The sequence below is a fragment of the Sinohyriopsis cumingii genome, chromosome 16 (genome assembly GCF_028554795.1).
Source record: "Sinohyriopsis cumingii isolate HCF-2022 chromosome 16, ASM2855479v2, whole genome shotgun sequence".
Classification (NCBI taxonomy): domain Eukaryota; kingdom Metazoa; phylum Mollusca; class Bivalvia; order Unionida; family Unionidae; genus Sinohyriopsis; species Sinohyriopsis cumingii.
In genome coordinates this window covers 79465014-79489228 of record NC_142976.1, presented here as the reverse complement: position 1 = coordinate 79489228, position 24215 = coordinate 79465014, and the positions used below count along the sequence as shown (strand labels likewise).

Genomic DNA, 24215 nt, shown 5'->3' with positions numbered 1-24215 from the left:
AACTTCTCAGTCGACACCTTGCATATAGATAACTATTGTTTTCTAGAAAATGCCGAAAGAATTTACTCTTACAGTGGAAAATGAAGAAAAGCACTATCAAAATTGGTAAACAACACAGGCTAATTAAAATCATATCTGCAGTGTTCTACATGAAGATCTGAAAGCAACCATTTAAGAGTCATGTTCTAGTGACCTTTGAATTAGCCAATGGAAATGCAGCTTTCAAAAAATCTGAAAATGAATCAAATCATCATGCTCTTCAGCCACAATGCTCAGTCTCCCAGATGCAAAGATATGACTTCATCTGATTGGCTGATAAAATTAGCAATTATGGTAATAACATAGGTCACCAGAACATGACCCCTAAGTAGTCACTGCCAGAACTTCACATTGGACAGTGAAGGTCTGATTTTAATCAGATTGAAACGAAACCATTATATTGCTCATTGTACCATTTAAAACAGCATTTTGTGCCCAGAAATTTGAATCAACATCATGAAATTCTCAACGTACAATAAGAAGTCCTATATTTTGTTACATTTTCTTTACAACAAACATTCTCAGTACACTGTAAATAACAATCTTTGATAACATTTCAATCAGTGAAAATGTCACTAATGCCTACTGTGGCAACACAGCAATTAAATAAGTTTTGTAAAGTGAAATTTGTATTTTACTCATATATTTCATCTTACATGTGATATGCCTTGTTGTATTCAAACATGAATAATGTCAATTTACCATCACAGCTATGTCTGTGAGCATTTCAGTGAAAACTGAATTAACTGCCTACTGTGTTTTGATCTCCAATTTGCAGAATGTATTTCTTGTATTGCTAAACTCAACTAAAAGTAGGTCCGCTTTGTGTTATCACATTAATTACGTATTTTGTATCAAGCCAAATAAAGGGAATGGAATAAAGAAAACAGTTTAAAAGCATACATATCCTACCAGTGTAAGAGCTAGCGGTCATGGTCTGGGTTAGGTCCGTTCATTTCAACTGACCACTCAAACACTGTTATAATTATTATTGTATAAGTAATGATTAACCTACCTTAAGTTATTTTGGAGTACCCATTGAATTCAAAGCTATGTTGATATATACAGTTCAATATGGAGAAGTGAGTTCCAAAGTTTGCAGTGAACTTAAAAGTACTGAACTGGCACTCGATTTGCTCAAGGATGAGCAGAAGTTTATTTATTACTTGCATCAAATCATGGCATCAGGGGTATTTCACTAATAAAATGATTTTATATAATCAAATTCAAATGTTAACAGTTTTGCACAAAACAAATCTCTCACTTTGTTCTGCAAACAGAAGTGACATAACAATGTTTCAGAGGTTAACAACAAGGCACACATGTACATCATCTGTTAGCTCTTGGAGTTATGTTTTTCAAGATTATACTGAATTTATACTTAAAAAGCAAACAATTTCATTAGAAAAAGCTGTTTATTTACAACTATTCCAAATGTTATTATAAAATGAGTATTCAGCCATTAAACAGTGCTCTCACCCACCCCCAGTCTTCTCGATGTCTAACTGAGATGGTACCCTCTTCTTCATGTTTCAGAGGTTCATTGGTAACTCATTCATTGCTCATAGTGTTATCTATGTTTTGTGACCCGACTGTAAGCAAGTTATTGAGAGAGAATTTGATTCACAGATTAACAGTTTCCAGATCAAAGCATCATTTTCAAGATATATTTGATATTAAGGAATATGTTTAATTGATTTTAAAGTTATACATATATTTATTTTAATAAAAGCCCAAATAATATGTTGAATAGTGCTGTAACAAAGAAGAATTGGATGGTTTCATATATGAACTTTTAAAACGCAAATCCTAAAGAAACTTACAAGTACAAAAGACAATTTATATTTCCACTCTGGGACTTCTTTTTTTAACATCTGAATATTCAGACTGTTGGCAAAGTAATCATATTCTGCTCCCTGAAAAACTCCATCTAATTATGCATTAAAATATACACTTACCTGACAAAATGGCAATTTGTTTCATTTTGTAAATGTAGTCATCCTCAAGGCTTTTGTCCATACTGCATGTAAGAATGGTATTAATCTCACTTTTGAAATCACATTTCATGACTTTACAATGGGAACTGAAGTATACATCAAATCTGCTAACAACGGTCTTAATATATTTGCATTGGTTGTTGAAATATGTAGTTTCTACTTTGGCTTGCTTTGCATGGCCATAAAATGAGTTTCTGAATGCTCTTACTCTCTCTATGTCATCGCCCAATGTTGTGCCAGTGGGAGGTGGGATTTGTCCCCACTGTGTGCTTGGAGCTGGAACCTTGCCACAAAGGTTCCTTATTAGGGTGTAAAGTGAGGAGACATCAAACTTTTCAGCACTGGGAATCTCAGAGGAGGAAGGAGAAATGCCACACAGCCATGTCTTTATCTCTGCATCAAGTTTTCCCAACTTATTTATATCTGTCTTAACTTTGTTTGGCAGATCAGCAGGAGGAATTGCATGTGTTAGCACCTGCCAGAGAATGTCTCTTAAAACATCAACCACTATTCGGCAAATGCGTGCATAGTTGGTTGTCTCCAGGCTGGATGCATAAAGGCTAGAACAGGAACTTGCCATGGTTATTTTGCTGATATGGTCCTATCTGTCATACCTGACAAAGAAATATTGTAATCTATGATTCATAACACATACATTTAATATAAAAGAACATATGGACAATGCTGTCATTTAGCTAATGTAATCTAAATGGATTCTTCATACAAAACTGTTACAACACAGATATAAAATACACATATTCTTTATCGAGGTGTGTAGCTTGTCTATAGAGTGATATTTAAGGCATTTTCAGAATGCTGTTGAGCGTGGCCTTAACATTATAAATGCAATGATTTCAGGAAAATATGATTTAATCAAGTATGTCCATCACATGAAAACAGTGAAGAAAGATAACATACCTTTAATTTAAACTGAATGTGTATGGAAGGGCATGTTTGTACCATGTACAAGTTATGCAGAAAATATAAACTTGAATTACCAAAAAAGCCCCACAATGTGATAAAATGAACTAGATTGATTAGACTATTGAACTGTTTATCTGCTATCATCAGCATATTGTTTGTCTTAACTTGATTCTTCATCTTCTTTGGATTTTTGTTAAGACCTCTGTCAGTGAAATTCACTTAATAACTTTCATTAAAATGCTCCACAATTTGTAACCGAAAAATGAGCTACAAGTAACAGTTGGCAATAGACAATTTATAAAGCAATTGAAAGTGAATGAGAGAAATGAATAGCATGATATTGACTAAGCCTGAAATAATCAGAAGATGAACGGCCTTAATTAGTGCCCAATTAATATATATATATAATGGTATCCATGGGAATTTAGAAAATAAATGGAAACAATGGAACAGTTATAATGCAATACAATCTAGCAGTTTGTGCATGCATTTTGATCACCCAGCATCTCCCAGAAGATTTGGAGGAAAAAAATAAAATCATTCAGTGAAATAGTGGAGGCCAGAAGAGAAGAATATAATTTTTCTGACAACATGATCATTAACATCGATGAAACTCCAGTGTACTTTGATCTCATTCCTGGACAGACTGCCAATACGAAGGGGGTTAAAAGTATGAGAATGTGTGTGACTTGTGCAGATAATAAAAATCTAACTTTAGTCCTTGCAGTTTGTGCAGCAGGAGATATGTTGCCTCCAATGATAATTTTTCATGGTGTGAGGGATCTAAAAAATATTCATGCACCGAAAGGATGGAACGTATGTGTGCAGGAGATGGGTTTGGTTGATAAGGTGATGCTGCAGTGAATTAAAGAGTTTTCGCTCAGATACACAGTTTAATATTTTTTAAAATAAAAATCTAAGTTTGAGAGCATTTTCTGACATGTAATTTTCAAATAATTTAAAAGGTGTCCCACATTTTACAACTAAAAACCATATGATGTGTAACAGAAACTACACTGTACCAACAAATACAGTGTCCCATTATATATGGTAAATATGGTATTCCTATCTTAAACATCAGTCTCAGTGGTGTCATTTAGTTGTGTTCAGCTGAGAGGATTTCAATTATTCATTAGAGTTAGAAGTTACTCATAAATTTTAAGATTAAGTAGCTGTTTTGGAACTACTGTGAATTCATTTAAAAAATATATTGGATTATATCATTGTGATACATCAAGACTGTTACCATATCAAACTATCCCAGTCTATTGGCACATCAGCACAACAGACTGAACTTCATTTGGAACACCATCAGAACTCATATGGAATACTAGATACTTTTGGATTTATGGAAGAAGTTTTAGGACTATTTAGGATTTCATTCACCATATCACAAGTTATTTTAATTTTTCACTTTGTATTTTAGGGGACATAAATTATTTTTGAATTTTACAAAACTTGTTTGTTCTCGCTCTTTTCTGTTACTCAGTTTAAGACCATAGAGTTATAACAGGAGGTCCAGAACCTCCTTTGCTGGGCAGCCTCAGAGAGGATTACTATCTGAATTCATCACATCTATGGCAAGAAGAATATCCAGGAAAGGCTAGGTAGTCATCATGGAATGGAATGGTTGCTAAACCAACCAAGAGCAGATGCCCTTTTCAGACTGTTGGGGAAACCTTTGGTGTATTTGTTTGCAACAAAACTAAACAAGTCTCCCCTAGTATTTATCCTAAGTTCCAAATCAGACAGCCTGGGCAGTTTACACATCAAGTCTAAAGCTGAACTGCCTATTTGCTTACATATTTCCACTCTTCATGATGTTTCCTTAAGTCAGAATCTGCACTATTCAGCTCATCTTGATGGTTCCTTTGTGACCCCAATGACTGTGGTTCAACATTCTTCTTGGCCTGCTGATAGACCAGCCAGGGATATTACCTCAGTTGAGGTCGTTCTCTCTCCACATACAGGGATGATCAAGATAGACTTTAATACCTAGTAATGGCATAAAGATTCTATCTGGCCATGTCTAAAATGAGAGTGTGTGTGTGTGTGTGTGTGTGGGTGTGTGTGTGTGATTTGGATTTTAATGTAGCTTTTAAAAAAATCAGTCATACTGCAATGATGCTTGCAGTGTGGCAGTTTAAAGTGATGTCTAGCACTGGGACATCATGATACATGTCATTTTATTCTGATACCAGTGCTAACACTAACCTCTTAATGCTGAGCGCCAAGCAAGGCAGGTGTTAGCACCATTTTTATAAGTCTTTGGTATGAATCGGCTGGGGTTCGAATCTGTGACCTCCCACATCCGAGGCAGATGCTCTAACCACTTAGGCCACTGAAGTGATCTGTCTAAAAGGAAAACAAGGGTAGGAAATGACTTTTCCTTCCCTTAAGGGGATCTCCTGACATTTTGCATCAGAGATCCAGGGTTGCAGAGTGTCTGCTGTAAAATGTAGTTGGGTGGGTGGGGGTAAAACTGATTTTAATGAAAACATACTTACCTGTCAGTATTGCACAGCTTGCTTATTCCCAGATGGAATTACCCTTATCCATATATAGTGTAATAACAATTCATCCTCCTGTGAGAGTTCTGGAAGGAATCCACTATTTCTAAGTGGATTGTTAAAATGACCAATAGAGCCTATCAGTGGTCTTTTATTCATGAGGAAGCTCTTGAGGTCCAAGCCATTTCTACCTCGTGGGCCTATTTAATTCACTTGTTACTGGTGGATATACTACTCCCATTATCATGGCAAACTCTATGGGTGCAAAGGCTATGTCAATGGCAGAGTGTAAAATTGGAAAAAAAAACATGTCCAAGCAGAACATGAGGTACTTTCTGTAATGAGGAAATAAGGGATGTGACAGTAAACTGCCCAGATAATTAATCTTATGACATGTCTGACTGAAGGTGTGGTTTCCATCTTGATAGGTTCATCCTGCAAAAATGTTTAACATGGTAATGACTATGATTAGCTGAAACTTTCTTCCTTTTCCAGAAACCAGAAGATTCAGAAGAAGGAAGGAGATCACCCCTGGGGATGGTCATGCTGACCAGTTTCAATTGACCAGTAGAAGATGCAAGGGGCCTGTGTTAATAATAATAATAATAATGACCTTATTTAAAGAGGGTAACACAATTAGCTAAAAACTAATCTACCTTGAGGCCCTCATACGAAGGAATTCATTTATTTAAGCTGCATCTCTGAAGCCACTGGATATATTGGGTTTGGAAGAAGGAAATAGAGTGGGCATTTCTAATCTCATCTGGAATACTATTCCAGAGCAGAGTTCCAGAATATTGGAAACTTTTTCTAAATAACTCCTTATTTGGTTTAGGAATTTTATACTGTTTGGTAGACATGGATCGCAGGTGGGGAGTATTACCAGGTAGCCTATACTGGAATAGTGATTGTAAATATTCAGGAGCACTATTCTGAGATATCCTGTACATTAATTTGGCTTTTCTCAAACAGATTCGGTCTTTAATAGGTAATATTTTTAACCTACCACCTAAACTTTCCTTGCTTTCTTTCTGGATTGATATTAGCCCAAATGCTCTTTTTTGAAGATGTGCCAGCTGTGCTATGTTTTTATCATTTGAATTACCCCATACTGTACTACAGTAGTCCAAATAGGGTTGTATGTAACTGTTATAAAATAGTTTCCTGTGCCTTTCAGGGAGAAAATGTCTTATCCTACTGAGAAGCCATAAACTTGAATTGACTTTTTTACTGGTATGTTTGATATGTTCAGTCCATGATAGGTTATTATCTACCAGAACACCAAGTAGCCTGTCATGACAGACTATTTGCAGATTTGTATCCTTCCATGTCAGACATAGTTCATCACTATCAAGATTTGTCCTTCTTTGCCGTGTTGAGATAAGTAATATTTTAGTTTTACCAGTATTTACCACCATGCCATTACATGTGCACCAGTTTTCCAGTTTGTTTAGTGCATTCTGTAAAGAAATTTCGAGCTCATGCGTTGTGTTTTGGATGTCTGACAATGTTGTGTCATCTGCATAGAGATCTGTAGATGATATTGAGTCTCTTAGTAAAAGTGGTATGTCATTAATAAATAAAATGAATAGTAGTGGACCTAGAATTGAGCCTTGTGGTACTCCATATCTAATTGTTTCAGGTTCAGACAGAACATTATTTATGTAAACATGTTGTGTTCTCTCATTTAAGTACGAAGTAAACCATCTAATTGTTCTTTCATCACACTGGTAGATTTTCAGTTTCTTCAAAAGGATTTCATGATCCACCATGTCAAAAGCTTTCCTGAAATCTACAAATACAGTTCCTATTATTCTACCTTGGTCAAGTGCTTGAAGCCATTTATCAGTTAGGGAGATCAAGGCAGTCTCACAGGAATGGTTCTGTCGAAAGCCTGATTTATTAGGGTGTAACAGCAAGTGTTTGGTTAAATATGACATGAATGAGACATGGACATGTTTTTCAATCAATTTTGACAAGTTTGGTAGTATTGAAATTGGTCGGTAGTTATCAGCATCATCCTTAGAACCAGATTTGTGAATAGGAGTTACTTTTGCAGTTTTCCATATTTTGGGGACAGATGAGGTTGCAATACTTAAATTAATTATGAATGTTATGCTATCTACAATAGCAAAGGCAGAAGATTTAATGAGTCGTGGACCAATCTGATCAAGTCCTGTAGCTTTCTTGCTATCAAGTTCACTGAGACATTTTTTAACAAAGTTTTTTGACACTGGTGGGATAGAGAAACATACCTCCTTTGAGATTTTACTGCTGCAGAACTTTTTCAGTTCATTAAAGTTGTTTTCTATCACTGGCTCTTTTAACTTTGTGGTAATGTTGATGAAAAAATCATTGAAAACATTTGCAATGTCAGTTTAATCAGTGACTATGGTGTCATTTACCAGAAGTGAGTGAATTTTATTTGTCTGTTTTTTGTGCGTTCCTCCAGTGAGTTCATTGAAGACTTTCCAAATGGAGTTTGTGTTGCTCTTTTTGTTTTCAAGCAATGATTGATAATAAGTTTTTTTTAGCTATTTTGATCATACTTGTTATTTTATTTCTCCATACTTTATATTGTGCATGGTTTTCCATAGCCCTGAATTTGTCTTGTGTCTTCATAGCATCTAGGATTTCAGTAGTAAGCCAATTAGGATATCAGTCTTTACTAGATGTACTTAATGTTGATGGTCTCTCAGGTCCTAGAAAACCACAGAATGGAATAAAACCTCAGAAGAGGTGATTCCACCTCCAGCACAGCAGACCAAAGGGAGTTCTAGCTGTTTTCAAGAAAGACCGTGGAAGTGTCTAGAGTGAAATCCTTACAGAGGTGGAGCAACTCCACCAATTGTACATTGGACTCTGATAGAGCAAGCTGAGATGCTCTAGCGACTGCCTCCAGCAAGCATGTGGGACAGTCATTCCACCTTCAGCAGAGTGAAGGAAGCTGCTGAAAAACGGGCCTGCATGAGAGGCTATGGTAATCAGTGACCTAGACTTGAGCTGTAAAGTTCCTATTGCCCTAATTTGGAGGTGGGACCAGGTCCCGGAAAACATTTCCACTTAAACTCTGGTGTACATTTTGGGTAATTTATGGGGCTAAGCATAAGCATGGATGCTGTAACTAGCCGAGGAGACCAATGATCTCAATGTGAGAGAAGGGGAATACTCCTTATGCTGTTTAACTAGCTCTTGACCTTTGGTAAACCTTATTGAAAGCTCTTTGACCATGGCCAAGTGGGGGAGCAATGTATGGTTGAGAGGTAGCCCCAGAAAGTCTCTCCAAACTGGAGAGAATTTTGTATCTTCTGAGCTGGAGGGCTTGGGACACAAATCTCAGATGAAAAGATGGTAGAGCTCAATTAGTGCCTTATCAAATGATTAGATGTCCTCCTCCTCAGCCTGAGTCAACAGGTGGGAAGAAACAGAGCACTGTAAGACAGGAGGACGTGCCACCTCAGCCTGCTCTGAGTCAAACTCATGTAAGTCCACCAGGACTGAAAAGATATCTCATCTTGCTCCCACTGCGGGGAGCCACAACTCTGTCACCCCATATCTCTCTGTGATGGAGGCCTGTTTCTTTGGTACAATGAAAACCGGTGAGTAAAGGAACCTTCATCTTGAGACACCTCCAGCCAAGCAAGGAGACTCTCCACAGAAGCAGTCTCAACTGCAAGATGAGGATGCCTCTCATCTTTCCTATGACACTTTGGGGAAATGAGCATGCCTCTCTCTCCCTCCTCTTGGACTCCACACTCTAAGTGGGTTAAATTGGTCTGACAACATTAATCCTACTTTGATGCCAGGGACCAAAGTTCATTTCAGTATGAAAGACAAGAATAAGTTACTGCCCTGAAAGGGATGATCCCACATTCCATTGTGGGAAAGAGAGTGATTCCCAATCCAATCCCCTTCACTCCTTGAGTGTCTGTATGCTGACTGTCACTCAGTTTCTCAATGGGTGTTTGCCTGTAGTTTCATAAAAGAGGGGTCTTTCCTTGATCCCAATCATCATAAAGAGTGGGTTTTCATGACCAGTGACAAGTGCCCTGTACCTAGTTACTTGTTCCTAACCATATAGTGACCAGCCACCAGTCACTTGACTCCAGTATGTAGGAGGATCCCTCCTCAGAAACAATCAAACATGATTGTAGCTTTCCTCTACCAAGGAGATTTGATCTGCCAGTCACCTTTGGGTTACCTGCCCTGAGAGGGTACTGCTCATCTCTCACAGGGTGGTCCCCCACCTTGATAGGCTAGATGCACCTGATTGGACACCTGTCTGCACATCTGTAACCTTTGCACAAAAGGCAGGTGGTATATGAATCCCACGGAATCTTCTTATGCCTGTATTTTTCTGCACTTTGTTTAGACATTCTTTTCAAAATCTGAAAACAATGAAATCAACAATACGATTAATATAAGTCCAAGTACTTATGATGTGATTCAGATCATTATGTGTATATAAATAATGATAAGCAGTTCGAGACCTGTAACTATACCAGTTTCAATTACAATACTAATGAAAAACATAAGCACTTAAAATGTCATGTAATGTATAGTATGTATACAAAAGATGACAAGCAGTGTAAGATTTGTAATTATACCGCTTTAAGACTATAGTGCTAAACCTGAGTAAAGAAAGATGACTCTGCTAATGAAGGGTTATACAGAGATGAAGGAATGGTAAGCAGCCTTGGAAACACACTAATCTATTATGCTCTTTAATGAATCTGGTATTGGTCTTTAATGACTGGAAATATTAAAAAATCCAGTTAAAAGTATTTACCTGAAAGTATAAAACAGATCAGAGGGAGTGGGAGAAGACTCACTCTAATTTGAAAATATAAGTAGTGCCTGTCAGGAAGTACTAATGACAGTAAATTTCAATACAAAAATAAAACCAACACGAAAAATAATAAATTAGAAGCTATATAATGTGGCTAACCCCCTTATGTGAGACTAACTCAATGTAGTACATAAAAGGGGAGCATAAATAGACATTTACTAAGAAGGAACACTTGATAATGAAATCTCAAGTTCCAGTAATGATAGAAGACAGCTACACCAGGCATGAATGAAACACAATTAAAAAGTATCAATAAAAATTAAAGTTGACCCACACACTACAAAATGTAGGGGTGGGATGAATGCTAGCCAGGCACTGCAGAGACTGTTAACAACAATCACCTGGAAAACTCATTTGCCCAATGCATGATTTAATGTGAGCCAAAGGCAATTTTCAGAGCAAATGACACCTTCAAAAAAGTTGAGCAACAACAGTGATTTGTCAGCTCAATGGGTCATTGTTATGTTCCATAACTTTCTGAGGGAGGATGAATTCTTATTATAATACGAGGGCAGTAAGAAGCTATACAATATCGATATTAAATTTTATTTTACACAAGTACTATTTTACCATTTAAAAATATTTATGGTGGCATTGGTAACACATTTTGTAAAGATCCCAAATGATAAATTAAAGAATTAAAATGTGATGATACTTCCGAATTTATTCCATATGCAGTCTTATTTCTATCTGCATCCATATAAATGAACGAGTATAAGAATAAAACAAGGAAGAAACAAAAAAAATGTAAGTTTGACTAAATAAACAAACAGAAGGAAAGTAGTTATTAAACAAGAGAGCCATTCAGTTTGATACGTCACAGTAATTAAATAGAATTGAAGTAAATCAGTGGATAGGAAGTTGATTGAATGAAAAATCTGTGTGAACTATACATAAATAATGCTGAATTAACAATTTAATTGGTACTATTGCTATTCTTCAATCAATCTGAGAATTAAAATATATTGAATTGCCACATGTTTAAAATTTACTTATAGTTTGCTCATAAATATAGACTGAAGTGTACCTGAAACTGGAATACCCTAGAAGTTCACTACCTGGAACAGAAATTGTTCAGCTGGATATAGTAACTACCTGTACTTGTGCATTCTGATGTAATTCTGGTTTATGTCATACATGAGTAGTGCATCAAGAGCCAAGCTTACTCATGTCACTCAACTCTCTTACATCATTTTTGAGTTTATTGCTTATAAAGAATGAAAATGCTAAGCACCTTCTGCTTTGGTTTACTTGACCTAGAGTGCTTGTAGTTGGATGGTGTTTATGTGAGTCTCTGTCTCTGAATCCAAAAGTTGTTGATCTGTTGTCAAGTAAAGCAGATAAAGTAAATCTGATTTGCAGCCCATTGTCCTCAGAGGCTCAGAGACAGATAATGAGAGGGGCAACAAAATCAACTTGAGCTACAGAATATATTGAGCAACAGAAATTTATAAACATTTTGTTTATGCAAAGAAAACTGAAACTCTCCATGGTACAGATCAAAGTTAATAAAAATAAAATGTGCGTTTGAAATAACAGCTCTATTTATCTCTTTCCTAAGCAATGTGAACAAATTCCGTATCTAACATCAGATCTGCATCATTTTCATTCTGAACCAACTGTTTATTATAATTAATCTTCTCATTAGAACCCCATGTTGGTATAGCTGTCCATTCTGGAGAAGCAAAAACATGAATTTCAAGACAGCAACCATTGTAATTGTATTGTCACTCTTTCATTTAAGACCAACTGATCAACATAATACCGGTAAGTCTTCCAATAAAAACATTATGTTAATATGACTTTAGAGTGAAGATGAATGGCAATATCAAGATTTTCAAGATGGTTTCTGTGCTGGCCATACTGTGAATATGTGTGTAAAGTTTTAAGGCAATCCTCCATATAGTGCAGGAGAAGCAGCAATAAATACAGATGGACAACAGACAATCCTGTATATTCTTCTGCTGTATATGACCAATAGAATTGGATAAAAAAATTAAACAGCAACACTCTGTCAATCTTGTAATCATTTTCATTCAGACATGTTTGCCGGTTAACAAAAATATAGTTTAGCGTGTTTATATTTATCAGACTGTTTATTGCTCTTCTTCAAGAGGTTTTTAGTACGGTATGGGACTTTATGACTCATCTCAAGTGGCTGGGCTTTGGCAGTTCTCATATTTATGGAGTTGTTGTTGCTGTGGGGTTTAGTGCCATTTTTCAATACAAGATAGGCTATACATGGTGGCCAGTATTAATGTATCTATGGAGTAAAGATCTATCCATCGTACAACACATCTACACAACAAAATACAATAATAATAATAGGTATGATTTTTCTTATAATGATTTTCTTTTCTTTAATTCTCCATCTTAGATGATAGACTTCCTTGTAGTTCGCAGCCATTCACTTAGGCCCCTATTGCACTGATTTTAAAATTTGGGTTATATGTGATGTTTGTGAATTTTTTTCTATGGGAAAAAAGTGCTAGAGTCAGCAATGATACAGAGGGAGGGATGGCCAACCAGAAACACATTTTTGGGCCTCATCAGACATGATTATATGTCCTGATTCTCTTCACACTGGTGCAATAAATAAGGTTTATTTGCTACTATGATATAGTCTCCCTTACTGTATATTCAAGTGGTGTTCCATTACTGTACCATAACATCACCACCATTAAATATCATATTAATGTCAATGGATGTACAATAAAAATAACTGTACAAATTGTTTTATTTTTATTATGCAACAAAATCCATAATCAACACTTTAAAAGGCATTATACTAAATTTCTTGCTCCATAACTTTAATTTCTTTAACATTACTGTAGGTAGACCCTCTGATTATGCTTGCTAGTAGCTCCCAGTAGATCAGTGATTCTTGCTGGATTCTTCCCCCACCAAAATATAATGGCTGCAATGTATAGCAAGTCAGATGCTGATAAATGGCATTTAACCCTTCAAAACCAAGCCAAACAAAACTCTGAAGCAATCACACCCTAGGATTATTTACTCTGAAGTAGAGTGTTGTCCTCCATGAAGCAAAGTAGAAACTTCTGAGTAGTAGAAACTTATGAAAAAAAGTGGCCATTACAAAATCTGCAAGGTATCTATGTTGCGCATTGAGGAAAGGTCTGGAAAGACTTCTTTATGGTTGTGAAAGTTAAGAGTGACTCAATGCACAAACAATATAACAAACTTAGCACAGTCATCAAGGGGCCAGAGTTCAAACCACGAGTTATTTACCTTGTGTTATATTATTCACTTAGTCTCCTATTTGTTTGTACCCCTCTACTGATTTTAAACAAAAAGCATCAAGGATATAAAATAATGCACTTACCTGTAATGCATAATTTGTAAATTATAACCCAGTTGTCACCAGATGTCCCCTAACATTGTCACCTTATTCATGTTTGCAACTAAATGGCATCTGCCCATTAATGAACGCAATGATCTGGTCCTTTTCCAGTTTTTAGAACTATCAATTGTCAGTAAAAATTGTGCCGTCTGCATCCAATATTTGTCAAGTTTCAATATTTTTAAAAATTCAGCAAACAGAAAAGTGTAACTCTTGTATATATGTGTTAAAAGGGGTTTATTCAAAGCAAAATGAAGATGGCAAACTACATGACACATGTTGTTTGACAAAAAGAGTCACCTATGCACACATGGCATTATTAACAAAACTTCCCTTTTCATTGGAAATGCTAACAAGATGACAACAATCAAGTTAGGAATTATACATGAATGAAATGACTAAAATGTCAAAGTAAGTATGTATGTGACTGTACAGTTGCTCATCTTGAATAGCAATTATTGTTCTAAAATTTAATACTGATATAGTTTAACTAAAGGCTATTAAGTCCTGATTGCTGAATGCTCTGTACCTTAACTGTGATTAAAATCTTCCATACAAAAATTATTGATAACTATAGACTTTTACAATGGTGGCTGCAGGTTCTAAACTGGGTCAGGAAAAGAGGCCATTGAGTCTAAATCATAACAATGTTGGGCAGGACACATTTTTCTCAAATGCATAGCTTTTGTTGTCACCTCACAATGCATGACACTCAATCTGGTATGTACTGGATCACACCTTTTGGTTGACCTCTTCTAAACATGTGTGTGTGATTTAGATTTTTAATGTTACTTTTATGTAGCTTTACAATTTTCCAGTCATATCGCTATGATGTCTGTAGTGTGACAGTTGAAAGTGATGTCTAGCACTGGGGCATCCTGCCGCAGTGCTATATCGTGATGTCCCACTCAGTCACATTATCCTGACACCAGGCCGACCAGTCCTAACACTAACCTCTTAATGCTGAGCGCCTAGCGAGGCAGCAATTAGTACCATTTTTAGAAGTCTTTGGTATGACTCGATCAGGGTTCGAACCAACAACCTCCTGCATCCAGGGCAGATGCTCTAACCACTAGGCCACCGGAGCAGTGTCTGAACATGTTCAAATACTTTAGCACTGATTTAGCACTATGTATTTCTTTAAGCATGCACCAGTATATAATGACCTTTCAAAAATTTGGATTTATGAGGTTTGAAATAAAGTGAATATTCAACTATTAAAGGTATGTACTGTATAATCAAATTCTAAAAAGTGACACTAATTACTGAAATAGTCAGTACTGAATGTCCACATAACCTGCATGACTTCTAATACAAGTTTTGGCATTTTATGATACAAAACACCAACATACACCCAAATATACCTTTGATACACATAATAAACGAAGAATATGTTCTATAGGTATCATGTATAACACAAAAATGTCAGAAAAGTAGATAGGTTCCAGTAGATGGTCAAGATTTTCTTTGCATATCAAAATATAGAGATCTTCTTTTTACACACTTGTGTACTATTTATATACATGTATATAAAATCTATCTATATTTCATTTTTATAAACTGCTTACAATGAGATAACAATATTCAATATTTATAATTTCTTCTTTCACCGTTGTATGATACCCAGATAACAAGTAACAAATAACAAGCTGTTGCTGTTGTTGTTGTTCTAGGGTTTAAGGCCATTTTTCAGTACAAGATAGGCTATACATGGCGGCCAGTGTAACTGGTGGAGGAAGAACCCTGGAAAACCCAGGGAAGAGCCACCGACCCACTAGAAGCTACTGGCAGGCTTTCCCACCTACCCACACTAGCCAAGCCTTGGACTCGAACCCACGCAGACAGAGGTGAGATGGCAGTGATCCGGAACGGTGAGCGCTTTAGACCACTCAGCCACTCGGGGCCCCCAAATAACAAGTACTTGTCTGATCAATGCCGCTATAATTAAGGCACTTTTGTTGTCTAGTGTCAAATTTGCTGGATTCTCTAATCTAGATCAAACATGTAATGCTGGCTTTAAATAACTTTGTGATCCTTCATGCACAAAAGCATTATTATATTATAAGTGCACCAATGTAATAAAATATCTATTTACAAATCAAGATTTAAAGGATTTAATTCAGGCAGTATATGAAATATATACATTCTTTAATATATTTTAATCTTCAAAGGTAAAACAGACAATACAATAAGTTGGTTTGCTGGTTAGAATTGTACTCACAAGATAAAAATTAAATGATCACAGTAAAATATATTTAAACATTAGGTTACTCATCAATAACTCTTTACACAATATTTATTGCATTTAAATATTATAATGTGAAGAAAAAATGATCTGCATGAAAAGTCCATAAAAGACATTGGTCGATATATAAAAATTATTGTTTGATAGTACCAAAAGTCAGCCATATTGGCCTGATTTATAAAAAAAAGTTTCAAAATGTTTTTTCGAAGATATCATTTCAGTTCTCTTTATTGTAAACACTGAAAATTGTTTTGGTTCTAAAATTTCTAAAGAATTATTTTTTCTTCTGATTTTGACTACAAATTTAAAAAGGAGTATCTGATGTGAAACAAACTAAAAATAGACATTTCACAGTCTCTTACAAGCTACTGCAACTTATCAACTTTCCTGATATTTGTTTGCAACATGATACTCGATGAATATATACTTGCATATTACATATATCAAAGATAGAGTTGGGCACAGGAGCCTGATATTTTATCAATAAAATATGACATCTGTGACAAGACGAAATAACCTTATCTGTACTATAAATATAATGTATATCGTGTCGTCACAAATGTACTACAAATTAATATAATCTATATTTATGGTACAGATAAGGTTATTTCGTGTTGTCAAAAATGTCATTTTATTGATAAAACACCAGACTGCATATTTATAATACAGATAAGGTTATTTTGTGTTGTCTGACTCCTGTGATTTGGGATTGATGCTGAAGTTTCATGTAACCAATAAGATTTATGCATTTCTTTTTAATATCCAAGATGCTTTTCATTTAAAAATCAGAAGGGGCGTTACAAATAGTAACGCACAAGGCCAAGTGAATACTTCATCCTAGGCCTACAAGGTAAGACGTCTGCCCGGATATGTATGTGTTTGTGGTCCATATATTGACCGCAAACCACTACAAACCACCACAAACCTACAGCAAACCACCTTTAAAAGGCATTATTATTCTTATCTGCTAAAATATGTTTTACATGAACAAAATGTGAAGCCTGTCATATAATAGCGGAAAAATTTTTTTAATGAAACTTAATTTTTATATCGAGTTCAATTTGCAGCTGTAAAGTGTTGTTACAATAACACATACAAATACAAAATAAAGTATTTAATGTTACTCAAATCACTCAAATAATTCTGAAAATCGTAACTGAATCTGAATATGTGCATGTTTTCGCAACAGGTAGTGTTTTTTCCACCATATGTGAACTGGACAGATACGAAATTTAGAAAATGGAAGAAGTTTATTCAGAGCAGTTAGATTTTGTTAATTTCAGCCATATGTCAGCTGGACAGACTGGAAATTTAGATAATAGAAGCTGTCAAATAACACCTTTTTCTATTGTTTGATATATCTCAAAATGTATTGATAAACAATGCCAACTGAGGCAATACCTTCTACAAAAAAAAACAGTCAATTTCTATAATATCATTGGACAGTATTTCTTTCCTACAAATGTTACTGGACCAACATAACCATTCGCCACTAATTCTAACAAGAATTGCAACAACAAAAACAAGATATAAATTTCAAGAATAAACCATACTGCTCCACGTTTTGTTTTTAATACGAATTCTTACCATATCGACTATTACTGAGAGAAAATTGTTGTAGGGTGTTTTGGCCACATAAATTACAAAAAAGAAAAATGTTATATTTATTATGTACACCATAATGAATGACTGGTTATTGGAGACAAATTCCAAATTTACTGCATCTCAAATATGCATACAAAGCCTGACAAAAGTCGTAACTGAAATGTTTATTATTTTAACATGTCTGTATATGATAAACTAACGACAGACTGAAATGGTTATTTTTCACAAAGGCATACAATGTCATAAAATGACATAATAAAAATGTGCTAATTGGGTTAAAGGTAGCGCATGTCTACTCACCTACTTCTGATTGTAACAAACGTTGACGTGTGTTAATCAAATTATACAGCAGCACTTCACTACCATATGACATACATTTTATATCAACAATAAATATTTTCCAGTCTTGTAAGTTTAAAAATGTTTCTATCCTTGTACTGAGTTAAACAGATAATAAACAAATAATGATCATAGACAAAGCAAACATTTTCTAATTCTTATATATTTATTGATATAAATTTTGTATCAACACTACATATCTTCCAATATTGTAATTAATTGCAATGTATTTGCCCATCGTGATCCTGTCAAATTTTTTCTCTCTCAACACTTACATAATTAAATATTTTTATAAACTGACGAGAGAATGTTTCACTGTCAAACAAATGGAGAAAGAGTAGAATGAACAAAAAAGTTGAAGAAAATTCAACCTGCACTTGGGAAAATATTTGTATAAACTTACACTAACCATAATTAAATATATTTAGAAAGTTACAATACTGTAAAAATAATAAGACTGCATTGTTTTGAGAAAATACAAGATGTAATATTTAACGTAATTCACTCTAGTTATATATGTCTTTGCGGAGTTTAGTAGGATCGATACGTCTTGGGATGAAACTTATTGGAGGCAACATTGCCCATAGCCAAGAAACAATCTGATAATAATTAGAGCTAGTTACTGCAAAATCTTTTGTAACGGGGTATACCAAAAATAAATATTATATCCATGCAATTATTTGGAAAAAACATTAATTATCTTGAGAAAAAGAAAAGAAAATATTTCAGCTAAAAGGATGATCAGTGTCCAGCCCCCCCCCCCACCTAAAATTAAATGACCAAAACCTTATTGTAGATCAGTTAGCAATTTCAACGATAACAGTTGTATTAGAAGACAACCACTAAAAATAAACATCATACTATCTTTATCATGCAATCAGCAAAATACCAGCTTTCATATCTACTCAATTATCCCCCATTTGAAAGACTACAATTTAAGTTTTTTTCTTCCAGGCTTATATTTAATTTCCAGATGTTGCAGTATTTCTTTAGTTATTTTGGTAGCAGTAGTAGTCTTTGAAGTTAAGCATCAGTTTCAGCGAAGGCATCTGCATACAACACCATAAATAAATTACTAAATTCTCCATTACGCCGTTTATCTGCCACTTGCATTTATATGAATATTAAGACGTATTTTTTTCTCAGCTGAGTGTCAGTCAGTATAGTTGCAGCTCCTCAAATCACTGATAATGATTCATTCACAATAATTTGTCATAATTATTTAATTAATTTTTTTTGTTTATAAGTTCATAAGAAAGGCATTGCATTTGTGTGTGTTGTGCATGAGGATCACTTTGTCATGTAACTACTGTGTGTGCGCATGCACGTGTGCATGTAAACTTTTTAATGTAATGTATAAAGTTATTATCTCTAGTGTTTACATCAAATAAAAATATAATATACACCTCCTTTTTCTGTCTTCTTCTGAGCGATACAAGGATTTAGTTCCGTTCCTTTGAAGATTTCTACAGTACTAGACACGAAGGCAAAACTGAAAACAAAAATCATTTGAATCAAATAATAATTGCTTCTAACTGGTCTGTTGATGTGGTGTAATTTGCCTTGGTCTATCATATGACGAATATCTTGGTCTCAAACGCTTTATGCTGAATGAATCTGTCCACGTGATTTAAATTTCATTACTAAATTTCAAGGGGATGGGTTTGAAAATTCTTAGGGCTGTTCCATTAAAACAAACATGGGACTGGGGCAAGGCAGTTTTGAAACTGGGTAGCCACCCATAGACATGATTTTGGCCTTTCAGAGCCCACCGATAGAACTTATTTAACAATAAAATCACCCACCAATAGCATGGGGGGGGGGAATTATTAAGGAAAATATTTAACTCATAGAAAGTCTAAATATTATTTTATTCAAGACATAGCACAAAAATGCAATTATGTCAGGGTCTGACACTAACTTTTTTAAGTAGGAAGCCCACAGGACTTCCTGCTTTTGAAAACTGGTGGTCTTTCTCACTGATAGAAGGTCATTCTCATTTACAGATCTACTTAGTGAAAAAAAAGTGTGTAATTTATAGAATAAAATAAAGCATGCATACGAGGTTGTTATTTTTTCAGTTTACATTAAATTCATCAACAATTTATATGCTTTGTTTGTGATGCTGACAAATCTTGTGCGTGGTATTTATTATCATCATCATCATCATCATAAGCAGCATCAACATCACTGTCAGACGCACCATCCATTCGCATTTTCATCCACTCATTCCCATATCTCTCTGACACAAAGCCCACTAGAGCATGACTGATGGTTTCACTACCTTGGGTACATTTTTTATACCAAAAAATGAATTTAAACATAAGAAGAAATACTAAATTATTGAATTAACAAAGTTAAATATATAAGAACAGATCTAATGTTAAACTGGTGGTTTAAGAGCTAACAGTATTATAAATGGAATGGATCTATTTTTAAATTTCTGTTCAATAGTTTAAATTCAATAGTATAAAATTAAAGTTTATAACATTTACTTTTCACTTGAATGAATGTATACAATTTCTGCCTCTTTGTTAAACATGTCAGTGGAGCAATCACTAATCAGGGATGGTCCTGGCTTTTAAAAAGCTGTCGCCAAAAAAATCGCCAACCTCAATATTTTGTCGCCAATTTTCAAAAAGTGTCGCCAAAACAAGTAGTGTACATTTTTCCAAGTGTTAATTTAGTCGATTAATGTAACAGGCAATGAAAATTACAAAAGATGGGTTAGTTAATACTTTAATTACAACAAGCATTAACAAAATGTTACAAAATGTTACATGAAGATCTGTCGCGATTTTAGGACTGCCCACTTGTTGAATGCAGTTTCAAAGTCTAATTTTTCACATCTGTACATGCTGATTCTCATTATATTCTTGAGAGATGAGATGCAGAGCTTATTTCTGATGTCAGTTTTTATGAGGTTCATCTTACTGAATCCACGTTCACAGTCTGCTGACAGGTGACACCAGTAGTCTCTCTGCAGCCCCACCCCACCCCCACCCCTTTATGACTAGCTTCACAAAGCTTGTAGTGAATTGCTTCCTTAATCCCAAGAATGATCACTGAATGCTGTATAAATTTTCTCGACAAGCAAAATAGGATGTCCATTCCCACGAATGAAACTTACACGAGTCAACACCTGGCAATATTGGACCGTATATATAAGCATAAATTCACACCCAATTTAGGGATTCTTTCACTCCTGTATTTTGAGAAATAAATAATTATTATTAATTATGCAAAACTGTTTTTTTTGGTGCTATTTCTTGTTGTGGAGTTTAAGTCTCTGCAGCCGTAACACGGAATTGATGGCAAAAGGAAAAGATCAATGAGTAAAATGCTGCACTGGCGACAGATATAATTGTGATTGAGATTTTTTCCATTTGCTTTGTATTTATACACAGTGGGTACTTCAAACGTTATCAGTTTTCTATAAAGGTTCAGCGAAACTATTGTATTGGTATATGTAAAAAAAAAAAAAAAAAAAAAAAAACACAGAAGGATTAGCCATACAATTAACTGTATCTGTTCTATTCGCGTCTTCAGAAGTCGGTCAGTTGTAGGTATGGTGCGGTAGCATGACTGACTATCGCAGCATACAGTACTCAGCCCAGATGTCAGCATAAGCAGATTATGATGTAACAATGCACTGTAAAGATGGGGTCGTCAATACGAACATAGGATCGTTTGTGTAACAGATTGATTCCAATGCATTGCTTACTCAAGTTTGTGGCTTCCTTTCATTCTCCCTTTTAATTTATGCAGTCCAAATCCATGATTGTATGTACAAATTAAATAACCAAAAAGTATGTCGCCAAAAAAATCGCCAGATGGGATATTTTTGTCGCCAATAAGGGAAAAAAATCGCAATTTGTGACATTGGCGAAGCCCAGGACGATCCCTGCTAATAACTGAGAAAAAAAACCTGACTGGAGGAAATGATACGGTCCTGTTCTGACCTACAATTATCAGCAATAGCCCCAATAAATTTCTGACAATATATGTCCATCAGGCAGGTACCACCTATTCCCAAACCTTGTCCAACTCAAATAATTCCACATAGTCAATATATGGGCCTGCAAGTTTCTCAACAAAATGAGCATTTCTAAATATGACCAGTTTTTCAAAGGCTGCCTTATTCAGCAAAGTAAAAGACTCCTCAATTTCAGAACAGCCAGGGTCTGCCATCTCAGCTCATGGGTTCTGATTGTACCAATTTTAAAGTTATACTGCAGCCAACTACAAATGTTCCCGATTATATTATATGCAGAACATCATCCTTCTTCTTGCTGTGGGTTAGGTACGAGACTTCCTGCTTCCAGGTATCTTGGAAATTTCATTCTCTTTTGGTTTTATCGTACACATGTATTTTGAGTTTCTTGTCTTTTTGGGGGCTGGGGTGGCAGATAGAAACTATAAAAAAATATCCACATTTTTCAAACACAAGAAACCACATAACAAAAGGTCAATTGCCTAAATGCTTGATGCTCTTATATGATAAACAATGTAAGCACCCAAATGACAAGTTATGGTAGGGACCCAAACGACAATGATAATTTGAATTAAATGGCATAGGCATGATCTATGTTTTGTTTTAGCTTCATTTCACTTTAAATTTTCTCCATGTCTGACATGCTTAAAATTAAAAGATTTATACAATCCTATAACATTGGATAGATATATTTTTTATATCCACAATTTAAAAATTGCAGACCCCACAGACCACCCAGCTTTAGCAAAGTGGTGGTCCTTCTGAAAATCAGGTGGCCTCAGGCCAGCAGACCTGTGTTAGTGTCAAACCTTGTATGTAGGTCCCAACATACAGAACAATGCTTTGTTGTAGAATTCGAGCAGCACTGTCAGGTCAAAATTGTTTTCACTCATTTTTGTGAAAATATGGAGAAAAAAAGTTGTGAAGCAAATACTATTTAACCAATGCCTGACATTACTACACATACATAAGCAAATAATAAAACCATAAATTTACAATCCTATCAATTAACTGTTGTGAGTGGTTACATTAAGAAAGCCCCTTTCTGAAAATAGATGCACCCATGTTTGCGGTTCAAAAGGTTTTAGTTCATTCATATACCAACTTTAATGCTTCATTGTGTTGCTGAGTATTTAGGAATGGTAATGATTTATCTGCAACAATGACACTTAGATGAACAAAATGGTACGAAGGCATCTGTGTATTTTCTTTCATCTACATGTTACAGGGTTTGTTTCAAACAAGTTTACAATTTTTTTCAACTGCCATTTTATAGTGTACTTTCATAAATTAGGACAAAGTAAGCTCATATCGTAACAACACTTTACAGCTACAAATCGGACTCAAGTGTAAAAATTAAGTCATTTCATATGCGTGCGTGTATGGTTCGCGGTAATAGATGTAGTAATGCTTATGAAAAAGAGTTCATATCGTAACAACACTTTACAGTTGCAAATCGGACTCTGTGTAAAAATTAACGCCCATTTCAAAATTTCTTCACCAATTATATGACAAATTTCACATTCTGTTCACGTAAAACACATTTTCACTGATAAATTAGAATAATAAAAGGTGGTGCGGTAACTTTGTGGTGGTTTGCGGTAAATACATGGACCGTATCTGTTTGGGGTGCGACAGTGTTATTTAGCGTATTCACCCGCCGGTCGTCTTACCCAGGAAGTTAGTACTAATATTAGTACCCCTACTCCTACCTTGTGGACGGGATCAAGTTGAGGCTACGACATCGTAGCTACCGGGAAGTATACTGTGTAGAGGCCAAATTTTCAAGAATGTCTCACGCATGTGGCACCCGATATTGACACTGTCTCATAGATTCAAATCGAAATGCTTTTAGTCGTACTTTGCTTACTCTAATGTCTTTTTCCTGATGCAATAAAAGCCTGACACAAGTAAATGGACGCGTTTTCAAGTTTCGGTAACATACCTTTCAGGTATAAAGGTACCAATTGCGCAAGTCCAGGTGGGTGGGACTTAAGGTGTAGGAACATTGTATTTCGAAATAAACAACAAAACTAGCTGCGATTGGTGCATTATGTAAGAGTTGTACTTTCTGTTACGCTTTAAAAAAAGTTGTGCCTCCTGCAACATGTGAGCTTAGTTTAATTCCTATCTAGATGATATTTTGTATTTTTTATGATTTTTTTAAAATGTGGTACACATGTCTGAAACTGCGTCTGTTGTGACTAGATAACTCTTAACCCTGTCTAGTTCCAGCAGAGTTATCTCTCTTAAATGCAATGTAGTACCTGGTTTTGTCCATGTCAAATTGACAATCTAAGACTGCTCTCTAGAAACGTGTGTGACATGCACGCTAAAGTAGGATAGAAAATA

The 24215-nt window shown here is 35.2% G+C and overlaps 1 protein-coding gene across 1 annotated transcript in view; it reads right to left on the bottom strand.

The window, feature by feature from the left end:
- LOC149780868 (uncharacterized) overlaps window positions 1-23817 on the bottom strand; it is a 144048-nt gene extending 120231 nt beyond the window's left edge. Inside the window, exons 1-2 of the mRNA XM_089936239.1 lie at window positions 23576-23817; window positions 1998-2650 (exon numbers count right to left, since the gene is read on the bottom strand). Coding sequence (XP_089792365.1) covers window positions 1998-2616 — 619 coding nt within the window. The 5' untranslated portion in view covers window positions 2617-2650; window positions 23576-23817. The remainder of the gene's footprint in view (window positions 1-1997; window positions 2651-23575) is intronic.
- Window positions 23818-24215: the final 398 nt, after the last annotated feature.